Source organism: Ostrea edulis, chromosome 6 (genome assembly GCF_947568905.1).
Source record: "Ostrea edulis chromosome 6, xbOstEdul1.1, whole genome shotgun sequence".
NCBI lineage: Eukaryota > Metazoa > Mollusca > Bivalvia > Ostreida > Ostreidae > Ostrea > Ostrea edulis.
In genome coordinates, this window is record NC_079169.1 from 20,073,736 (window position 1) to 20,095,171 (window position 21,436).

At 34.2% G+C, this 21,436-nt stretch overlaps 2 protein-coding genes across 9 annotated transcripts in view; one reads left to right on the plus strand and one right to left on the minus strand.

Moving 5' to 3' along the window:
* The window catches only part of LOC125645869 (neurogenic locus notch homolog protein 1-like), a 132,422-nt gene extending 115,431 nt beyond the window's left edge, over window positions 1-16,991 (plus strand). For 5 of the 8 annotated variants that reach the window (XR_008796238.1, XR_008796241.1, XR_008796239.1 and 2 more), the window contains 12 exons: window positions 1,682-1,795; window positions 2,000-2,113; window positions 2,575-2,688; window positions 2,790-2,903; window positions 3,290-3,403; window positions 4,100-4,213; window positions 5,509-5,618; window positions 5,710-5,768; window positions 12,444-12,616; window positions 12,759-12,864; window positions 14,403-16,104; window positions 16,358-16,991. Coding sequence is in view for 1 of the 8 variants with exons in the window: in XM_056141782.1 (XP_055997757.1) it covers window positions 1,682-1,795; window positions 2,000-2,113; window positions 2,575-2,688; window positions 2,790-2,903; window positions 3,290-3,403; window positions 4,100-4,213; window positions 5,509-5,618; window positions 5,710-5,768; window positions 12,444-12,616; window positions 12,759-12,864; window positions 14,403-14,433 (1,163 nt within the window). In the remaining 7 variants the exon portion in view is untranslated. Of the gene's footprint in view, window positions 1-1,263; window positions 1,592-1,681; window positions 1,796-1,999; window positions 2,114-2,574; window positions 2,689-2,789; window positions 2,904-3,289; window positions 3,404-4,099; window positions 4,214-5,508; window positions 5,619-5,709; window positions 5,769-12,443; window positions 12,617-12,758; window positions 12,865-14,402; window positions 16,155-16,357 lie in introns of those variants that run through there. The other 3 variants (XR_008796237.1, XM_056141782.1, XR_008796242.1) reach the window with 3 other exon arrangements.
* LOC125645876 (uncharacterized) lies at window positions 16,992-21,264 on the minus strand. Its single transcript, XM_048871818.2, has 4 exons — window positions 21,160-21,264; window positions 19,638-19,729; window positions 18,080-18,206; window positions 16,992-17,035 (listed from the first exon to the last, which is right to left on the minus strand). Exons 2-4 carry the CDS (start codon window positions 19,720-19,722, stop codon window positions 17,011-17,013), a joined length of 237 nt encoding a protein of 78 aa, XP_048727775.1. The 5' UTR covers window positions 19,723-19,729; window positions 21,160-21,264; the 3' UTR covers window positions 16,992-17,010.
* Between the last annotated feature and the right edge of the window lie 172 nt (window positions 21,265-21,436).

Consider the following 21,436-nt stretch of genomic DNA (forward strand, 5'->3'; position numbering starts at 1 on the left):
ACATAAATGTGAAATAATTACCACTTCATCTAATTTGTGTTTCTTTATGCCCCCGAGATCGAATTTCGGGGGCATATTGTTTTTGTCCTGTCTGTCATTTTGTCATTCCGTAATTCTGTAATTCTGTCTGAAACTTTAACCTTGCAAATAACTTTTGAACAGTAAGTGCTAGAGCTTTGATATTTCACACTAGTATTCCTTGTGACAAGACCTTTTCCGTGGGTACCAAAATATTTGACCCTGTGACTTTGACCTTGGAGTTTGACCTACTTTTTAAAACCTTTAACCTTGCTAATAACTTTTGAACAGTAAGTGCTAGAGCTTTGATATTTCACATAAATATTTTGGGCCAGATGGCTTTGTCAAAAATATACCCGAAATACCATTAAAAATACAAGGAGGGGGAATGAGACCTACAGTATTGTACACAAGCACCTGTGGGTTTAATTGATGAAGTTGTAAGGCTCACGGCGGATGTGACCGGTCGACAGGGGATGCTTACTCCTCCTAGGCACCTGTTCCCACCTCTGGTGTGTCCAGGGGTCCATGTTTGCCCAACTATCTATTTTGTATTGCTTGTAGGATTTATGGGATTGCTCTTCACCTTTCATAAATGTGAAATAATTACCACTTTATTTAATTTGTGTTTTTATGCCCCCGAGGTCGAAGATCGGGAGGGGGGGGCATATTGTATTTGTCCTGTCTGACATTCTGTCATTCCGTAATTTTGTAATTTTTATTCTGTCTGAAACTTTACCTTTCCTAATAACTTTTGAACAGTAAGGGCTAGATCTTTGATATTTCACACTAGTATTCCTTGTGACAAGACCTTTTCCGTGGGTACCAAACGAATATGTTTGACCCTGTGGCCTTGACCTTGGAGTTTGTCCTACTTTTGAAAAACTTTAACCTTGCTAATAACTGTTGACAGTAAGTGCTAGAGCTTTGATATTTCACATAAATATTCCTTGTGACAAGACCTTTCCGTGGGTACTAAACCTTTTGTCCTTGTTATTTGACTTACTTTTTTAAAAAATGTCATTGGTCATAACTTTTAAATGGTAAATATTAGAGCTTTCATCTTGCACATGAGCATTTCTTGTGACAAGATGTTACTACTTGTACCACGATATCTGTCCCTGTGACCTTGGCCATCTTTGGAATTGACCATTATCGGAGGCATATGTCTTTCACAAACATATCTTGTTTTTTAATAAACCCGTTGCTTTTCGGTGTATGTATCATCTAAACATTTGCTTTTAGATATAAATGAATGTGCGACAGAGCCTTGTCAGAACAATGGCACATGCATAGATCAAATTGATACCTACGAATGCAAATGTGCTCCGGGATATAATGGAACTAATTGCGAGAATAATAAGTTTCATTAAAATGCAGTTGGAAATGATTTGCCAAGTACTTGTAGTTTTAAATGATTTTATTGATCGCTATATATTGTAAATGTATTTTGGAATTTATATTAACGAATGTTATGGAGATCCTTGTCAAAATAACGGAATGTGTGTGGACCTTATAAACAACTATCAATGTGCCTGTGTCCCTGGTTATGCAGACACAAACTGTTCAACAAGTACAGTATATTTTACCAATCCCTTTCAAATACAACAACAAATACGGATAATTATGTGATGTGTTCATTGTTATTTTCTTATTTTGGTAGATATCGATGAGTGTTTTGACGGACCATGCCAGAATAATGGAACCTGTGTAGACCTCATCAACGATTACCAATGTGAATGTGTGATAGGATTCAACGGCAAAAACTGTACAGACGGTGAGTGTGTGAGAACGCAATGCACATACGAAATCTTTACTCCATATGACATAGTGTAGTAATTCCTTGAAATTAGTACGTAAAAGGCTTTCATCATGACAATTATGTGTATTGCAGAGGTTGTTTATCTACGAAGGAACAGTATTTAGAAATAGAGAATGGAAACACAATTATTTTTAATCGGTTATTTACTGATTGTTGCAGATATCGATGAATGTATTGATAAACCTTGTGAGAACAATGGAACATGCGTGGATCTCATTAATGCTTACGAATGTCAATGTGTGCCTGGATTTAATGGAACCAACTGCACGGAAAGTAAGTAATTGTATATAGTCTATATAACAGAAGGGACACAATTTAGAAATATGATGCTTGCCATTCACTGCCTGTAACATTAATTATGCAGAAAATATTTTCAAATTGACAAATTCTGTTTTGTGGAGTGTTTGTTTAAGGTTTAATGTTCGTAAAGAATATTTGATTCTGTTTCCACATACTGTCATTATAAGAAATGAATCACGGCAATTCTATTCGCAGAGAAAATGATATTTATTGTAAGGAAATGGAGTTGTTATAATAAGAATGGATAGGAAATGAGTTTCTCATCATAACGTGTTACAACATTCGCACGAGTTTTGTTTTTTATGTTGTTGTTACTTACTCACGTTGCTTTTCTTAGACATGAATTCTGAAATAATCACCACGTTAATTATTTTGCGTTGTTTTAGGTTGAAAGAATTTTTTAGCTTATGTATCATCTAACTGTTTCGTTTTAGATATAAATGAATGTGCAATGGAACCTTGTCAGAACAATGGGACATGCACAGATCAAATTGATACCTACGAATGTAAATGTGTTCCGGGATATAATGGAACTAACTGCGAAAATAGTAAGTTTCTTTAGAATACAGTTGAAAATGATTCGCCAAAAATTTGTATGTTAGGGTGATTTTATCGATCGCTATATATTGCAAATCTATTTGGAATTTAGATATCGATGAATGTGCTGGAGATCCCTGTCAAAACAATGGAACGTGTGTGGACCTTGTAAATGACTACCTGTGTGTTTGTCTTTCTGGTTTTTCAGACACAAACTGCTCAACAAGTAAAGTATTTTACCCAGTGTATATTAATTACAATGTTAATTGATCAAGGTAGAAAATGGAGTGTTTAAACAACAACATGTACTTCTTATCAAATATCTCGCATTCTTTGATGAAATTACATTGTGATAGTTATGAAAGTTTTTATCATACTTAAGACGTTTGTTGCAGTTGTTAATTATACGCACGTATCACAATGTCTACGAAAGACAAATAGTAAATTAGAGAACAGTCACAGAAAATGATTGTTTATCCATTTATTGCAGTTTTTAGATATGGAAGAAGCTATTTTTATTAATTGTATTACATTATCTACGAGGAAACAGTATTTAGTAATAGAGAATGCAAAAACGATTATTCTTAATCGATTCTTTACTGATTGTTGCAGATATCGATGAATGTATTGATAAACCTTGTGAAAACAATGGAACATGCTTGGATCACATTAATGGTTATAAATGTCAATGTCTGTCGGGATTTAATGGAACCAACTGCACAGCAAGTACGACGATTACATAGATTCCTTTTCAACAGGGTTCACTAATGATAATTGAATATTTGAAATTGAATATTTCTAGTTTCTTTATTTAGTTTATTTTTCAGAAATTAACATCATCACTTGGTATTTTCATTTGTTATGTGTAAGAGTTTTGCAACAAATATTCAATATGTGAAGAATAATTACCATGAATAGCATATATGTTGCTTTCTAATGAATGAATTTCAGTATTGGTATGTCAAATGAATTCTGCTGTTTGGGCATATTTGTCATTTTCTTTAGTGGGGATATAGAGTTGTTATTAGAAAATGTAATTATAATTTCCATATTAGATTTAAGGCAAGACGTGTGTTATTTTATGCAGATATTGTTGAGTGTGCAATAATAGAACCATATAAAAACAATGGAACATGTATAGACTTAATAAACGACTGGGCTAACCAGGCTATAGCAGAACACATTATGCATACAATAACTGAAGTATACATAACAGTTTCTTTTATTTACGTTTGAAGATATGCTGTATCAGAATTAAACAATATGTGTGTCCATCTCTCTTCGATGAATAGCACAAATTTTCGTACCAAAAAATGGGACGGATGTGCATTATTTTTACCATTTTATGTCGCATCTATACAAATACACACTTTCTAAAATAATTATATTACGTTTTTAAATAATGGTACTTTTACCATGTAGATATAAATGAATGTGGCGTGAAACCATGTCTGAACAATGGAACCTGTACTGATATGATCAATGGCTATAGCTGCCAATGTGATGTTGAATATAGTGGAACTAATTGTTCAGAAAGTAAGTACAGATCACTGAAAAATGTGTTCCCTTCAAACTTTGGTAAACTGTCTTGAGTAAAACATATAGAAGGAATGTCCATAAATGACTTAAGGAAATGTTGTAAGCACCACATGTAGAAATCTTGATTTAAAGCCACGTTTGTCTATGAATGAATTACACAGAGTTTTTGTCTTCAGAAATAAAGTTTTACGATGGGTATACAACCAGCCCATATATCCTTTAAGCTACAAGAACCATGAAAGTAATTGCTTCAGAATTATGTTCCTCTTAACGTACTGACAGGTAGTCGCTACAACGTGACGTTATTACGTGATCCTAATGGATACTTTCATAAAATTTAGAAAAAGCAACAAATATATCAACACTATTCCGGTTTTCGATAGCTTCTGAAAAAAGATATAAAAAGTTTTAAAAGAGTATTCTTAGAATTCTTCAGGAGGTAACACAATTATCTCTCACTTGGGGGGAGGGGGGGGGGGCTCTTCTCAACTTATTGCAGTTTGACTGACACAATACTTATTTTGCATCCTATCACACTTTTGATAAGCTCGAAGATCGAACTAACTAAGCTGCAATTTTTCTTCCATATCTATATTATCCTGACTAACTGACACCCTTTATTGCACAAAATTCCCAAATTCGTGGACCAAAACCTAATTCCATGAAAGGCTTACAGTGGTTAGCCATCGCCTGCTCATTTATTTACCATGTACACATCATGTACATGTGTTTTTTCTCTTCGCTTGTAGTATAATACGAATAACATAAAGGAAGCCAATATACAAATATAATTCTGTTTGATCGTAATCAATTTGCAGTGTTTTGATATCATAACTACAATCCATGAATGTAATTCAGAAATTGTTTATTTTGTATATGTATTTGCATTTTGACTTTTGATTGATCATCATGACGTTATACACTTTCATAAAATATTCACTAGACTGACTAGAGTATATGTACATAAAGAAAGGTTCGTCGTCACAGCTTTTCGATTCTTATAATATACAATGCAGCTAGCATCAAAAAGTATTTTTGCGATGCTATTTTACACATGTCCGAAAACGATATTTTGGTTATTCCTGTAAAAAAACCTTTTTAATAGTGCAGAATCGAATTATGAAATACCCTAATGCATATTAATTGTAAAAAGTGTAAATGAACAGTAGTAAATGTCGTCACACTAATAAGATAAAAAAGATACAGCAATAAGATGAATTAGAATTCACTTTAGATGTTTATCAATATGTTTGTACAATATTCAATAACTGGTATTTTTTGTGTCATTTCAGGATCAAATTTGACGAAATATAATACGATGTTAACAATGGATGTGAGCATAACAGAGAATTTGACAATACAAGAAGAATACATCATCGTAAAGACTAAGGTCCAGAAAACGGTCAGTATGACGTGTTCGTGAAAAAGGAATGGACTGATTTTTTCACAATAACAACCTGTTTTATCAATGGTATGATTGTTGTTCTTTGTAGATATCAGATATTTACAGTGCCATAGTTCAGGGATCGAAAGTTGTCATAAACAGCGTAAGGTATGTAACACAACTACTGTTTCATCAAGTAAAGGTTTTTACACACCTCTCGTACAAAACGAAATGATCCGGCTCTAATCTAGTTTAAGAACCAATCGATATCATTTAACGTCACAGCTTATTGTTTCATTATAGCTGACATGAATTAATAAATATAGTAGAATTCTCTGTGTGCACCATATTTCTCTGCTTATCCGCTATATTAGAAGAATATTATATTGTTATATGCATCGGGGTTTACATGACATATAAGGGGATACGTTTTGCTAGGCTTCAATTCACATCAGTGTTTCCGATTTACCTGTGCGGGTACCTTGGACAGGTAACACGTACATCTCTGATACTGAGGTATACGGCATCGCAAAGAAATGCAATAATGTTTTAGAACACCATGCAGTGCTCAACATTACAATGAAAATATTGTAGAGTACTAAATCATTCTAAAAGCTTTAGATAAATAAATTCAGAATGGCTTTCTTTACGTGAATGTATATACAGTTGCAGTAAACGTGTCAAAATTATACCAAAAAACCCGCGGAGAAACATTTTATCTATTGATAGAATGAAATAAGCAAAGGGGGCATATAATTTATACCATTTACACTCACTTCAAGCAATATGCAAATATATAAATGCTACTGTAACCTGTGCACATGACATGTGAATGTATGCTCGCCATGAAAACACATTGAATGCGGACGACTATTTACCTTGGTCTACTCGTAATACATGTACTGGGTATCTGTAAATGACCGCAGATGTACGTGTACATTTGTCGAAAATACTCTAAATAGAAGTAAAATTCCCTTTATTTGTGTAATCTAAGAAACAAAACGATAAACTCCATTAGTATTTCACATAAAAACGTTGTCACTTGTTGCACAGACCGCGACACACTTAGTCCGTGCCGATCAGCAATCTTCAATTAGGGAAAATATCAGAGTAGAATATTTACCCTGAGTTGTGCATTAATCCTTATACCGTATGGTTTACTGGTCAGAGTATTGCGGATTTGTGAATCGGGAAATCATTTAGGTACATAAATTGTGCATGATCATATAAATTGCATATACAGTGGAGCCTCGTTAATCCGGACACTTTGGTTCCCAGCAAAATCGTCCGGATAAATGAAGCGTCCGGATAATTGAATCGCATATTTTCTATCTTTACATAAGTAACCAATATGTGCCTACTTTATTGATGCATAGTGAATTAAACACATTCTATCATTGGATTTGACCATTTGCATTAGTAAATAAATTATGATAATGTTAACATTTGCATGTATTTCAAAGCACTAAAATTTAATGTACGTGTTCAGTGTATTTGCCTGTGCTTACATTGTACATACATATGATCCCTACAAATAAATATACAAAACTGTGTACCGTATGCGCTAAAACAAATAATGAAGCACTTTATGCAACTATAAGTAAATAAATCATTAGTAACTAACATAATCATTTACATTTCAAACATTTCATCACTCTTTTCCTTCTTAAAGAGGCCGGTAATTTCCATCTGTCACAATTCACGGGTTCGGCGGTCTGTTAAAACAATCTTCATCGTCCAAAGTTGATATAAGAATTTCGTGATTATCATGTCAGTTGACAACATTCTTTAATCAAAATTCAATCTGTCAGAGTTTATATTTCTTATTCTATAATTATCCAAGACAATATTTGGAGAACAAAATCATTTAAGCTCGTAATATCAAGACCTACAACTGCTTTGATCTAGTCACATGCACCTATTATTTCCATGATGCGATAATAACGGAACAAAACTCGGGTGAAACTAACATTACTGGTACATACAGAATTTAGTTGTCAGTTTCCTTAAAATGGTAATTTTCTCACTTCTACCCAGAGTTTAAAAATTCAAAGCAATAAAGCTCTACAACATCGTAACAAGAATCAATCGTACATAGGTACATTCTACATGCGTGACATTCTAAACGTTAAAACCTTATACTACATATACATGTGCATGAACATACATGTATATTTCACGCCAATCAACAGTATAAAATCCAGAATCTAGAAGTATAATCTACACTCTTTAGATTTGAATAAGCCGATATCAATTTACGAATCAGCACAACTGATATGTGTAGCAATTAAAAAAAAAACTTATCATTACGGCATGATGTTTAATTTATTAATACTATTAGGGTATTGATCAAGACTATAAAATAATATGCTACAGATTTATTTACAAAATTCAACACTACACGCAATAAAGATCTTATGTGCGAAAATTTTCAATACAATGTCTCGATCGGCACGTGCTATCTAACGGACTTATCATCACACACCACCTAATTGGAGGGAGGTCTTGACAGGGTACAGGTAATCGCTTCAATTAGACAGTTTGGCGTGTTTTCTTTATAATATATGCCATGCTAAAATTGTCCGACACAGACTTTCCCTAAACAAAATTACCGTCCGGATTAATGGTACAATTTTCAATGCATTATAACGTTTTGTAGTAAAAAGTGACCGTCCGGATCCGGAACGCGAATTTCCGGATTAATGATGCAAAATAATGTATAAAAATTCCGTTCCCTAGAAAAATCGTCCGGAAGGTGAAGCGTCCGGATTAATGGCGTCCGGATTACCGAGGCTCCACTGTACAACATTGCACGAGTGTATGAGAATAGTTAGAGAGAGAGAGAGAGAGAGAGAGAGAGAGAGAGAGAGAGAGATTTAGATGATGATCTGTTTGGCTGATGTTATTTACTTCTCACTTACCTTTCAATAGAGAAGTTTTATTTTGTCTTTTATTTAGGGGTGAGAGGTCCCCTTTGAACATGACTACTGCGATATATATGTTGAATATGGAATAAGATTCAAAATAATGATTTCCCAGCATAACAAAACTAATCCACCTTATCATAATACAAACTTTCTATCCAGAAATATAGCATGCCTACCACACAAAGTGCTTGACTGTATATTTATACAAGTTGGCATTGCGATTAGAAATATATAATCGATATTTTTCATATTTTTCATATTCAATGTGTATGAATTTCTTTTACTATATTCTACCACTTTATATAAAAAGAAATCATTACTTAGTAAAAAAAAAAATAATAGATATAAAATCCACGATCGTTATGTCATTTCATAAGGGCATGTAGCAACACAAAATGTAATAACGATTCAAAATGTAATAAACTATCATTATCTTCAATTACTTCAGTTTATGCTAATCTGGAGCTCAATAAATTTTGTATACATGTGTCAAGGCCATTTTGCGTTATTACATTCTGTGTCAAACTCGATGGAAATTGTACTACTGCAAAATGTGATAATTGATATTCTGCGTCGTTATCGGGTACATAGAATCTAGGGGAGGCGACAAAGGGGGCCTGTCTCCAGCCTTTATTAACATTTTTTTATTTGTTATTTTGTAATGCAAATAAAAGATATAGTTGGTGACCCCACTTGACCCCAGCTTGAATTTTCTTATATAATAGCGAGCGCAGCGCTACTGCGAGCTCTTATGACTAGAGCGCGGGGAATAATCCGAGCTAATTCTAAATCTTTAACAAGAAAATTGTTGACGCCAATCCCAGAAGTCCCTTGTCAAAAATGACTGAGATCTCGCCAAGTCTCGTCTTGGACTATGATTGTGAACTTACGTGGATTATCATCCTAATCTTGTGGCCTCCTAGCTCCAAAATTCAGTGCACCATTAGGTGTAATGTTTAACGAAGTGCAATGTTTATGAAAGGCAGGGTAAGATGATATGTGACGTAATGTCTACGTTTTAACGTATGTCATAATAATACTGACAGTGGCGGATCTAAATACTTGTTATTTCCATTTGTAAAAGTCATGCTACCGGGAAAAAACATGTATACGTAAACATTAGGCATACGAAGTATGGCATCGAATACAAATTGTGTTTAATCTACTGAAAAATGACGATACATGCCGGGTTATTACCTTTTACGTTGCTACATATGTATATTATTGATTGTATGATGTAGAATCGCAACACTTACCAAGTTTCCTTCATTTACATGGTGTAAGGAATGGTAAACCAAATCACAAAACAAAATGCATAAAGACCAAGATTATTTTTTAAGCGTAGGAACTTCATTCACGAATATACATGTATAAATACATGTACATGTATTCAGAAAAATCGCATGCATGCATTGCAGGACTATCACATATGTTTGTTTTAACGTTTCTGTAATATGCCATAATGATTACTTTTAGGCTTGAGTGTAATTTATGCATAACCATTTTCATTTCGTAGATAAATACTGAAAATAGGCATACCATTGTCGACATTTCAAATTCAAATTTATTCGATAAGATATCAGTGAAATGTGAAGATAACAAACTGTGATCAGTCTCACAAATCCCATAAGCAATGCAAAATAGATAGTTGGGCAAACACGAACCCCTGGACACACCAGAGGTGGGATCAGGTGCCAACGAGGAGTAAGCATCCCCTGTCGACCGGTCACACCCACCGTGAGCCCTATATCTTGATCAGATAAACGGAACAATCCGTAGTCAAAATTAGTATGCCACGAATTTATAAATCAGTGAAATTCGTGTTGAAGATTTATTTGATATGATACAATGTCAGTATACTATTTCATGAATGCATAAGTGTTATTTGCAAAGGTAGACATATTTTATTTGTTGATTAGTAGCATCAATATCTATTTGGTCACGAAAAACCATTACATAACTCATATCCGGATTCATATATTGATCTCGATATGATTAAAAACAAAACTGCATAGTTCTAGAGGTTTTTTCTTCTTCTAATGAGTCTGACGAAATTAAAAGAAAGAAACTCGCACTTGCATCCAATCTACATGTAGATGCACTTCAAAATGAATTCATTTCTGCTCTGACCGAAAGATTATAGTTCTACATTTTCGGGGACGAATCTTGCAGACAAAATAATTCTAACATACAAAGTCTTCTACATGTAAAGTTGGAACTAAGCTTTTTTAGCAACCCTCGGGTAGAATTACCTTATATTTCATGGTTACTCATAAGAGAGTCTTATAATCTATATACGTATCTACGTTTGTATGTGATCGTCGGTAATTTTTTTAATTGTGCATGCAATTAATGTATCAAAATTACTATGTTGTGCAATCATAACAGACTCCCTATCTTCACCTACTAGTCATTTGTTCTTATACAACTTATTTTACTTATTTTATTGTTATTTAAATAGCGTATAGAGCAATATGGATTTTACGCTTTACAAAGTGAATTTATTATCATTATTATTTATCATCCAACCAGATACTTGGTGTATATGTACGTGCATGATCAGATTCCTGATTTCTATATACTGCAAAACCCCTGATCATGAGTCAAGCATTCAATACATGAAAAATATTCGACTCTGACATCTCCCCTGATTGAAGACTTTATCATTGGCACGGGCGAAATGTGTCGCAGTCTGTGTAAAGGAATGACAACGTGTTGTATAGTTATGTCGGGATACAAACGGAATTTATCATTTTGTTTCTTGGATTTATCAGAATAAAGATAATCTAACATTTTCGGTAAGTGCACATCTCTGGTACCTGTTGAATATATGTCCACATTTGATGCGGGTTTTTTTGGCGAGCATGCTATATGCATTACAAATTTTGCATATGTACACGGTGTACCTGTATTTTACAAAATATATATTTTATGCCCTTTGCTTATTTCATTCTATCAGTATGAAATGGGCAAATGATTTTTCTGCATTTATTTCATAATAAACTGCAAATACTGGCATGCTCTTGCAAGTATGCAAGAAAAACTTTTTTTGCATTCACATTTTGGTCTAAATTATCTAAACTTTCAGAATGTTTCACTAATATACAATATATATTTTGTAATTTTGAGCAATGCATGATGTTTCGAAACGTGATTTTATTTATTTCTCATTCCCTATGCATTACTATCAGATATGTGCACTGGTCGAGTCCAGCTAGAAAATCACTCAGGTGTGACAATGTCATTTGGGGCATATAAGGGTAAAGTAAATTAGGCTACCTGAAAGAAATACGGCGGATAAGATGAGAAATGTGCATGTATTTCTTAATTCATGTCAGCTTTAAACAGGGTGTATATAGTGTGGTGTATTCGAACCCTTTTCAGGTAAAGTATATGATGGCCTCAACACTACGGATCATGTGCACGGTCCTAATGAAATACACTTACCTTGTGTTTCTTAATTATCCGTGATAATTTCTCTTAATGATTTGTGAAGATTTGGAATTTAAAACAATCATCCGCTGAATCGTGTAGATCTCGTGAAGCACGTTGTATGCTGTTAAATACCATCAATAGGTCATGTTGAAAGGGATGTTCTTTTTATTTGCGCTAGGTGCATTGCGTAGTTGCGCTGTACACGATGAATTAAACCATTCCATAAATTCAACGAAAATGAGCGATTTTGAACATTGATGAGGAATAATGTGATGATTATGATTTACCTGAGATATATTAGTTTTTTTAAATAAAAAAGTATAATATTAATGGTTGAATACCTTTCCTTTGAATAGTACAGGCAGTTTAATCGTCAATTGCGAACAGAGATGATGAAAAATGGTATGCTTAGGTGCTGAAATGTATTATTTAAAAAAATAGTACAATGTTAATGGTCGAACACGTTTTCTTTGCTGAGCAGTACAGGCAGTTTAATCGTCAATTTCGATCTCATCATACCAGACAATTTGGAATCAAAGGTTCTCGTCGTGGACACCGTGTATAAACTTGTCAATGGTTTGATCCTCGTTAACTATTCAGGAGAAGTGGTGAACGTGACGTCTGCAACTCTACAACATTCATCCCACGGCGCCGGTAAGCAGACATTTTGTTTTAGTGTTTATGTTTTAGCAATGGGTAATAATATTTATATTTGAATATGGAATTACATAAACATTGAAATAATACACTTTCTCTAAAATGATTAATTGGTATATCATTTCTGTATATTTTCTAGTTATTATCACAAATTCAAGTGACGGATGCTCTGTTATGGACTCACAAAATGTCTGCGTAGCCGGATATACCTGCCATGAATTTACCAATTACACAGTTGCTTGCATGTAAGTAGGCATTAAAATAGCCATGCCAAACTATGTGCAGGCGATACCCTCTCAACTATGTTCACCATCTAAACTGTACACATCATACCATCTAATTTTTGTACACGTCAACCCAAGTCCACGTAAACTGTGTACACGTCACACAACGTAAACTGGGTACACGTCACACCATCTAAATTGTGTGCACGTCACACAATGTAAAGTGTGTGCACATCACTCCAAATCCATCTAAACTGTGTACACGCCAAACCATCCAAATTATGTACACGTCACACCATTTAAACTGTGTTCTCATCACAATATCTAATATATGTATACGAAGTTCACATGGGTTTCACTTTTGTTCCTCAGTATTATCCTTGAACATTTTCGTGCGCCCTATACGGTTATTTAAAACATTTTTGTTACACAATCCTTTTTAGGCTTTTATATAGAAGAAAGTCCACTTATAGTGAAAAGGTTACCAGTAGGTTTCCAATAAGTTAACAATTGATATCCATTATTTTTGGAGAAAGGACAGATACTATCCGTTCTTAAAAATAATGGACAGCAATTGTCAACTTATTGGAAAGTGCAAGGTAAACCCAATAACTTATTAGACGTCTACAGGTAGACTGAAAATAAGAAAAAGACATTACGTTTGATCAAATGTTGTCTCCATAACTCTCAACCTCCATATCAAGAATATAACACTCATTAAGATGATATTCGCAGTACTTTCCCCATCAGAGGACATGTTGATATGGCTCAGTACTACATAAACTTATTCTAAACCGCATTGCACGGAGATAAATAATGCATGAAAGTTTCACTAAAATATGCATGAGACATTAAAAATAAAATAAAAATGGTAGATTTTGAAATAATATACGATTAGCAAATATGAATATTGAAATATTTAGATAATTTTGTATCGGATTGCTTATAATTAAGAAGGCATTCCTATATTGAGTTACCTTCTTTTGAGAGTTGTATGTTTAAGGAATTGTTATACAGAGTCGACTTGATGTTGACGTCAGGTTAACATTTCAGACACGAGTATATAACCAGATTCCACTCTACATCATCATCTATAACAATACGTTGATAGGTATTTTGAACTCTAAATCAAGACATTATGTTTGGTGCGACAGTGAATCGTAGGTTCTTGGAATATTTCTAAAGTTTTGATGTGAAATTTTGGTTGATCAAATTGATGTTTACAACTTTTGTTATCCGACCTGACTTGACCTATATAGGTTTGAAAGCTTAATTCCCCGTCAACGGCACAATTGCGAACATGGTAGACATGCAATGCCAGATAGAGCGGAAATTTTCGAAGTCGCTAGGGACAATTTTCGTGAATATGGCTTGTGTAAGTTGAACCACATATATTTTTAATTTCGTTGCGATTTCAGATTCAAGGGAAGGGGGTACCCACAAATCCACGAAACTTGAGCCCCAGAAAACTTCATTATTCCGCAGTATTCAGTTTATGAAGATATAATATTCATATTGAACTGCATGTTTTTAATAGAATCTTTCATTTAACATTTCAGTCCTATCATTAGTGAGTACAATTTCATTTAGATTTTCTAAAATTTGGTGTGTTTTTTTTTCATGATCTTTAAACGATGAATTGTATGCATTCATGTACATTGCATATTAAATTTAAAAACATACTATCCTTTTTTCATATCCAAAGCAATTCTGTTTAATTTGATATTATACTCTGATATCGGCTTCGAATTACACCAGTGTGAAAGCAGTGTGTGTGAGTTGTGTGTAGTCATTGTGTCACGTATCGCTTTGTGTTTTTATCTATAACTCATTTTCTTGATTGATGTTTATTTTAGCTTTGTTCTTTTAAACAACTATGTTGTATTATCTTTATGTGTTTTATAAATTATCAAATACAATAAAAATCGATTTCACGCCATTCCAATGTAATAACATAAGTAAGTTGTCCCACCACATATACTGTTAACGTTTGTTGTTTCTATTTCAGGTTGTGAGGAGTTGAAAATAGTGTTAGCTTTAAACCTATCTAGGGAAATCATTTAATTGTATTTCCATCACTTCGAAAGATATGATAATGCTAGATTTGATATGTACTTTTACATGAGCATGTGTTTCTGTCCATCATCAGTACACGTGTTATACAGTATCGCACACTACAGGTAATGTTTCCAAACAAACTCCGTGTTGTAACATGGCAAACAAGGATCGGGTGAGAATTGTTCGGTAAGAAGTATCAACGGAGTTTAGTTCCATTGGGTTTTGCCAAATAGGATACAATTATATTATACATGCATGTTATATCTGATTATCGATAGCCAAGAGTTATAGTACTTTAAACGAAATATTTGAAGTAGTTTTTAACATGCTATATTTCTTCTTCAGAGTATGTGTGACCACTATCTACACAACAATGCGCCAAAAATGCTGTCGACGTCTCCATATTGCCAAAATTTCATTACATTACAGATACGTTTCAAAATGACGTCACTTCTTTGTCGTTTATGATGTCGTGTGGTTGTGAAACCAGTATATGACGCGGAAAACATCAGTGATTAAATTGATATAAATTTCAATGTGATATAGATGTATTTAATATGATTGATTAATTTGTTTTCTTTTACGCCCCGTCGAAATATTCAATATGAAAATAGATAAATAGATTGAATATTGAATATTCCTTTCGAGAATATCTCACTCATATGGGGACGTCACCATTGCCGGTATAAGGCTGCAAAGGTTAGGTCTATGCCCGACGCTTGTGGTCTTTGAACAGGGAAGGATCTCTATCGTGCCACTTCTGCTGTGACACAGGATCTCGATTTTTGCGGTCTCATCCAAAGAACCGCCCTATTTAATCACCTCTTACAACAATCAAAGGTTACTGGAGACCTACTCTAACCCGGATCTCCACGGGAAATTGAATTGTTTATCAAATAACATCAAATGCGATTTTCTAGATTAGCTATCAGGAATGGAGGTAATATCTACTCAGTTTATACGATATATTTAAGGTGTTGGATTAATTACACTCAATTCAACTGTACCAAAAATGCTGTTTTTTACTCTAGTATTTTCTTGCAGTTTCGTGTATCAAATGTAGAATCTCCATTTTACTTTTCCATCTGACTTTTCAAAACCCAGTAAGGTGGGATATGCTAGATCATTAGCTATCTGGTTTGTTTGCAGTACATTTCGGCATTCGTGTCTGACGTCAGCTTGCTTGACAACTATCTCACATAGGTAAACAATTTCAGCATCTTTTTTTCTGGGTAACTTATGGAATTTGGATACCGAAAAAATATTATTATCGTTTTCATATTGAATTGAAGGAATTTTATATGCCAGCTATATACATATACCGTGGTTCATACTAAGTAAATCGCCTTCAGTCTTATGTTTGTTTAGCTCTATTGTTAATGCGATTAAGTTCAATCTCTACATATTTTAGTCATATACATGTATATCCTCCAATAACGATGCGATACTTCTTCAGACAGATACAGGATTCTGAAAAAAAAATCACATCTCCTACTAGGACCACAAAGCCAACGCCGAGGAACAAGATCAGAAGTTTCCTGGGCCCATATCATCCTATTTTGACCGTTATTAAGAACCGATTGAAATAGTTTTTCCATGTCGCACAGTATGCCAGTATTTACGAGAACATCTTGCAAACATGGTACTATTTGACGGTGATTGCAAACAGGGTGGCGGTGTAGGAGTTAGTCATAGATTACAATGCCGAAATCTAGACCGCCATTGCCAAGAAATCAGCCTAGAGGAGACAACATGCATTATGTACGATGATTGACTACTCTTACACCTTTGCATACTGGAAAAATCCCATTACGAGTATATCAATGTTATTTCCATATGAAGAAATCCGATTACCAACATTAAATGACTTGTTCAGCATCATTCTGGGAAACAGAAATTCCCAGCGTGCGACAATTGATATGATATCTGCTTGCTGAATACGATCTCATTTTCTGTAAACTCACCAGTTTCTGTGTGACTCACATAACTTGGGGGGTTCTTGTTTCCCCTCTAACCACTCTAATATGGTTGCAAGAAAATGGAATGTTTTACAATCTATCAAACTGAATACAAAAACTGAACACAACAAACTTGTCTCCGTTCTTTTATTTAACCATTAAGGCTAGAGATGAGGCTGCAATAGAATATATATATATATTGGTATTATTATGTCAGGTAATTGTTTCAGGTTATAGAATATGTAGTGAACCTACTCTTTATCAGGAGACATCCTCTTTTTTTCGAAGCTCGAAATTACAGACACTCGAATTTCAAGGACTTTGTTTGTATCGAGAACATGGATAATCAGAATTATCATTCTAAACAACATTATATGAAAACCATGATTACGGACAATTACCAGTTAGTGTGGACTTGTCTAAAATGATTGTAAAATGTGTAGATATTAAATGTTAATCACTTATTATGTTCATTGCAAAGGGGTTAACTTCGTATATCAATAATCTAGATCATTTTCAATTGTTCCCTAAAACTGTACTTAAATGAATGGTTTGAGAACTTTTTTGAAAACTAATTGTGGATTATCTACGCTCTATTGGTCCATAGTATCGGACTATCCGCCCATCTGCTGTGATACAATCATAAATAATAGTCAAATTACAATTTCCGAGTATTTGCTTCTTTTTGCTGTGTTTACTATTTTTTAGGGATATTCAGATTCTTTGTTGGGTTTTTTCTAATTGTGTTTAGTGCTGTAGAAATTTTTGTAGAAAAAAGTATTGAACTTTCACCGCACTCCCTAAACATGCCTGCATTAAATGAGGAAATGTTAAATGCACAGCGAAATTCACTTTACGTATATGTCCACTTTCGCCTCAGCCCCGTAAGCATTGATCCTGTCGTGATAAACCACTTTATCTCAAAACTTAATTTCCCCCTAGGTTTTGCTACCAGTACATCCAAAATGAACGGTGTCTCAATCTATAAAACCTAACAATTAGGTCTCGAGAAGAAATGTCTCATTGATAGTGAGGGCATTTGTTTTGAAATCGGCTAAATCTTCAGTGTAATATATAGAAAGTGATATGCTTAAAAAATGTCTGGAGAACATCTTTGAAATGAACTCGAAGATAGCTTAAAAAAATCTAGAGATCAATACTTTAATCTGTGCATCAAAGAATACAGAATTTAAGGGAACCAGGAGTAACGTAATACTCACGTTGAACAGGCTGTAGGACAGACGAGTCCTCCAAGGCCAGATACAACTGTCTTACAGGCGGTCTCGCAGGCGCCTACCTCCATGTCAGGGGTTACAAGGTGCTTGATTTGCTCAATGACATGGTGGACTGAAATTCACAATAGAATTTAACAGCTGTTATCAATAGATCTAAAAATGCAGTATATTTTATCCAACATAATACCTTGTTACATGTAATTAAACAATCTATTTTGTTTTTGAATATCAGAGAACAAATCAACGTATAGCCTTGGGTGTATTAAAGAGTTATTTTTTGTATTTCTTTTAACGTTTCACTATTTGGTTTTGTTGTCCGAAAATATAACTGCGACTTAATGGGGTTCTTCATGGTTCAGAAATATGTAAATCACGTGATGTGATTTTGGATTCCAACTACATTTATTGCCATTTAAGTAGACATCGCATTGCCTAATACGTAACTGATGTCAGGTATAAGAAAGGATATTGATGGAAGCACCACAATTCAACGTTTAAACCTGATACATAAAGCCATTAAGGAGGTATACTACATCGTCATAATAGATGACTTCCTTTTAGAATATGAATGAAAATATAAATACAATATCAGCAACATGGGTTACATGTACATTGCTTGTAAACTCTAAATTTGGCAGCTCAGTCGGTTAAGATGTTGACTGCTTATCTGTATATCCCGGGTTTCAGTGAAGCATTTATTTTAAGAATTTTACTAAAACTGCATTTTATAACTAAACAAAGTAAATTCAAAAGTTTTCAATTTCAAAATATGGTATATATCCTCCACTTTTCATCCACATATATTTTTCTGTGGTATTTTATTTTAAAGATCATTCAATAAGTAACGTGCACTGTATCGTACAGAATGATATTGGGCGGAAATTAACTAGCCAGTGAGATTATAGCAAATCTACATTAAATCATTGTTCTTGCCATCCCGTATCAATCACGTACCATATCCATTTAAACTTAATTATCCCGTTAGTTTAGGAAAATAATTAACAATACAGTGAAAGGTGAAGATAACGAACAGTGATCAATCTCATTACTCCTATAAGCAATACAATATAGATAGTTAGGAAAACACGGACCCCTGGACACACCAGAGGTGGGGCACAAATGACATCACGATACAAAAATAGACTGCACGACCGTATTTACACGTTTCGTGTATATGTTCCACGTATGATGCGCTTGTTAGCAATAACGCTTTACATATACGAGTATATTGATATGATAAAAACAAATAGTGAGGATACGATCTGGTTAAAGAAAACTAGTACGGTCTAATCATATATTCACTAGAAACAGCAAATCAAACTCTCTATAGAGAATTACTTGTTGTTACTCTCTCTGTAGTTAGGACTTTTACGGTGGAATAATGAGTATTTTCTGTAACAGACTTAAATGATTCGAAAATCATACATGTATGAATTAAATTAGAATTTTAATAGTACGAGTACTTAGGTATTTATTAGGATAGATGTTATTTGGTATTGTAGTCAAAATGAGTACTTTTTATCAGTGAGTGATGAGAACTTACCATCAATGAGCCATCTCTTCTCATAGTCAGACGGGGCGCTGAATACCAGCGGGAGCAGGCAGACAAGGAATATGGCGATCTTCATGTTGTCTCTGTCAGTAAGATCAAATACCAAATTTACTAGTTTTGTGCTTCAACTCCATGTTTAACAAATGAAGAAATAAATCCTGTATTTACGACATAGAAAGATACTAAATGTCGATACAAGATTACGATTTCACAAACAAGGAACAAATTATATGGGTCTCAATTCTTTGTTTCACTCCGGTACAATTCACTCAGCACAAATTCATGGTTGCGATGGTTGTTTTCATTTCGTGTCGCATAATATATGTTGAAATACACATCCTTTTATTAAAAGGAGCAGCGGTTTTATTGATGTCTATGGAAAAGTAATAAAAATAATAAACAGTAATGAAAGGCATAAATCCTAAAACAATACAAAATAAAAAGTAGGACAGGCACGGACCCATGGGCATAGCATAGGTAGGATGAGGTACCTATGAAGATTAAGCTTCTCCTGTTGATCGGGCACAACCGCTGTGTGCTTCGTATCTTGAACAGGTAAACGGAGCAAGCCACAGTTAACAGTATGTAAAACTATTTAACAATTGCAATGAAACACATTAGATAGCATTTGATGTATTGACAAGTTGTATTCGCAAACTATCATAGAGTTTTCGAGATGTTGAAAATCAACAAGATTGCTGAAACTTCTGTAAAATCAACTTGTCTGTCCGTAACATACCTCGATTCCAAAATCGATCATATGCAGAACCTGATCTCGAGTATCGAATCAGTTTATAGACATAAACGCCATATGCTGGTAATACTAGAATATTGCAACATGAATATGGAAAGTTGACGATGCAGAGGCTGACACCATCCGTTTGTAATAAGGTTGAGTTGCTAGTTTGCCGTTACTTACAGCCGCAGCAAATCGGAATACGGTACTCCCATGTATTCAGGTTTTATCCGAAAGACCCTCTATATTGTACTCTCATGTCTAATGTCCGTCATGCAGGAACATTCACTACATTATGTCTATCTACAGCTCTGCTGATAAATCATTATTTACACTGTGTTAACCATAAGCACTCAATACAGTTAAATCAGCATAATTTGTCAGTAACTCGCAACACGAAAACATATTTTTCTTTGCTAAGCACGGGCGGGAGGTGTTGCAGGCTGTGTGATTGGGTGACCCTGTGTTTACCGTCCAAATGCATAAAAATTTAAACACCAATCGTGTGATCCATGTACACGACTCTGGTCAAACTAGAAAATCAATCGGGTGTAATAAATGAATCTTCCAGATGCATGGGGAGAGTAAAACGGGGGAATCTGAAAGAAACATAGTGTACTTCCTCGTTAAAGTTATACAGCTATGTCTACATGTATATACGACGTCAGTAGAGCTATAAAAGTCCCTAGATGGATGAAATGTTTTCTACCTGTAGTTATACAAAGTAATTATAATTCAAAGTGTTTGTTAACGGCAGAAAAGGGACATTACCCTTACCTTCTTTGAAGTCTGTGATTGACCTGATATAATATTGTCCTAGGGTCCTTTATATAGAGAACCAGTGTCTTATCTTTCAGGGATTGGGAAGGTAAAGAGGACGAGGCCACACGGTTAAATCGGTATCATTTAATTTAGAGTAATCGTGACATCCTTGTAAGGTTTCTAGTGCCAAATTCTGTTTGATATCTGTCTACAGTATATTGTGCCATAGAATTACGTAGAAAAAATAAATGTCAAATATCCGTACGATGTATTTTGGATGTGTTTATATCTT

Coding starts and splice junctions, on each gene's coding strand:
- LOC125645876 (XM_048871818.2), bottom strand. CDS start 19,722: ATGAAGATCGCCATATTCCTTGTCTGCCTGCTCCCGCTGGTATTCAGC. Junction 18,207..19,637: donor GAAGAGATGGCTCATTGATG/GTAAGTTCTCAT, acceptor TGTGAATTTCAG/TCCACCATGTCATTGAGCAA. Junction 17,036..18,079: donor TGTCCTACAGCCTGTTCAAC/GTGAGTATTACG, acceptor ATTCTATTGCAG/CCTCATCTCTAGCCTTAATG.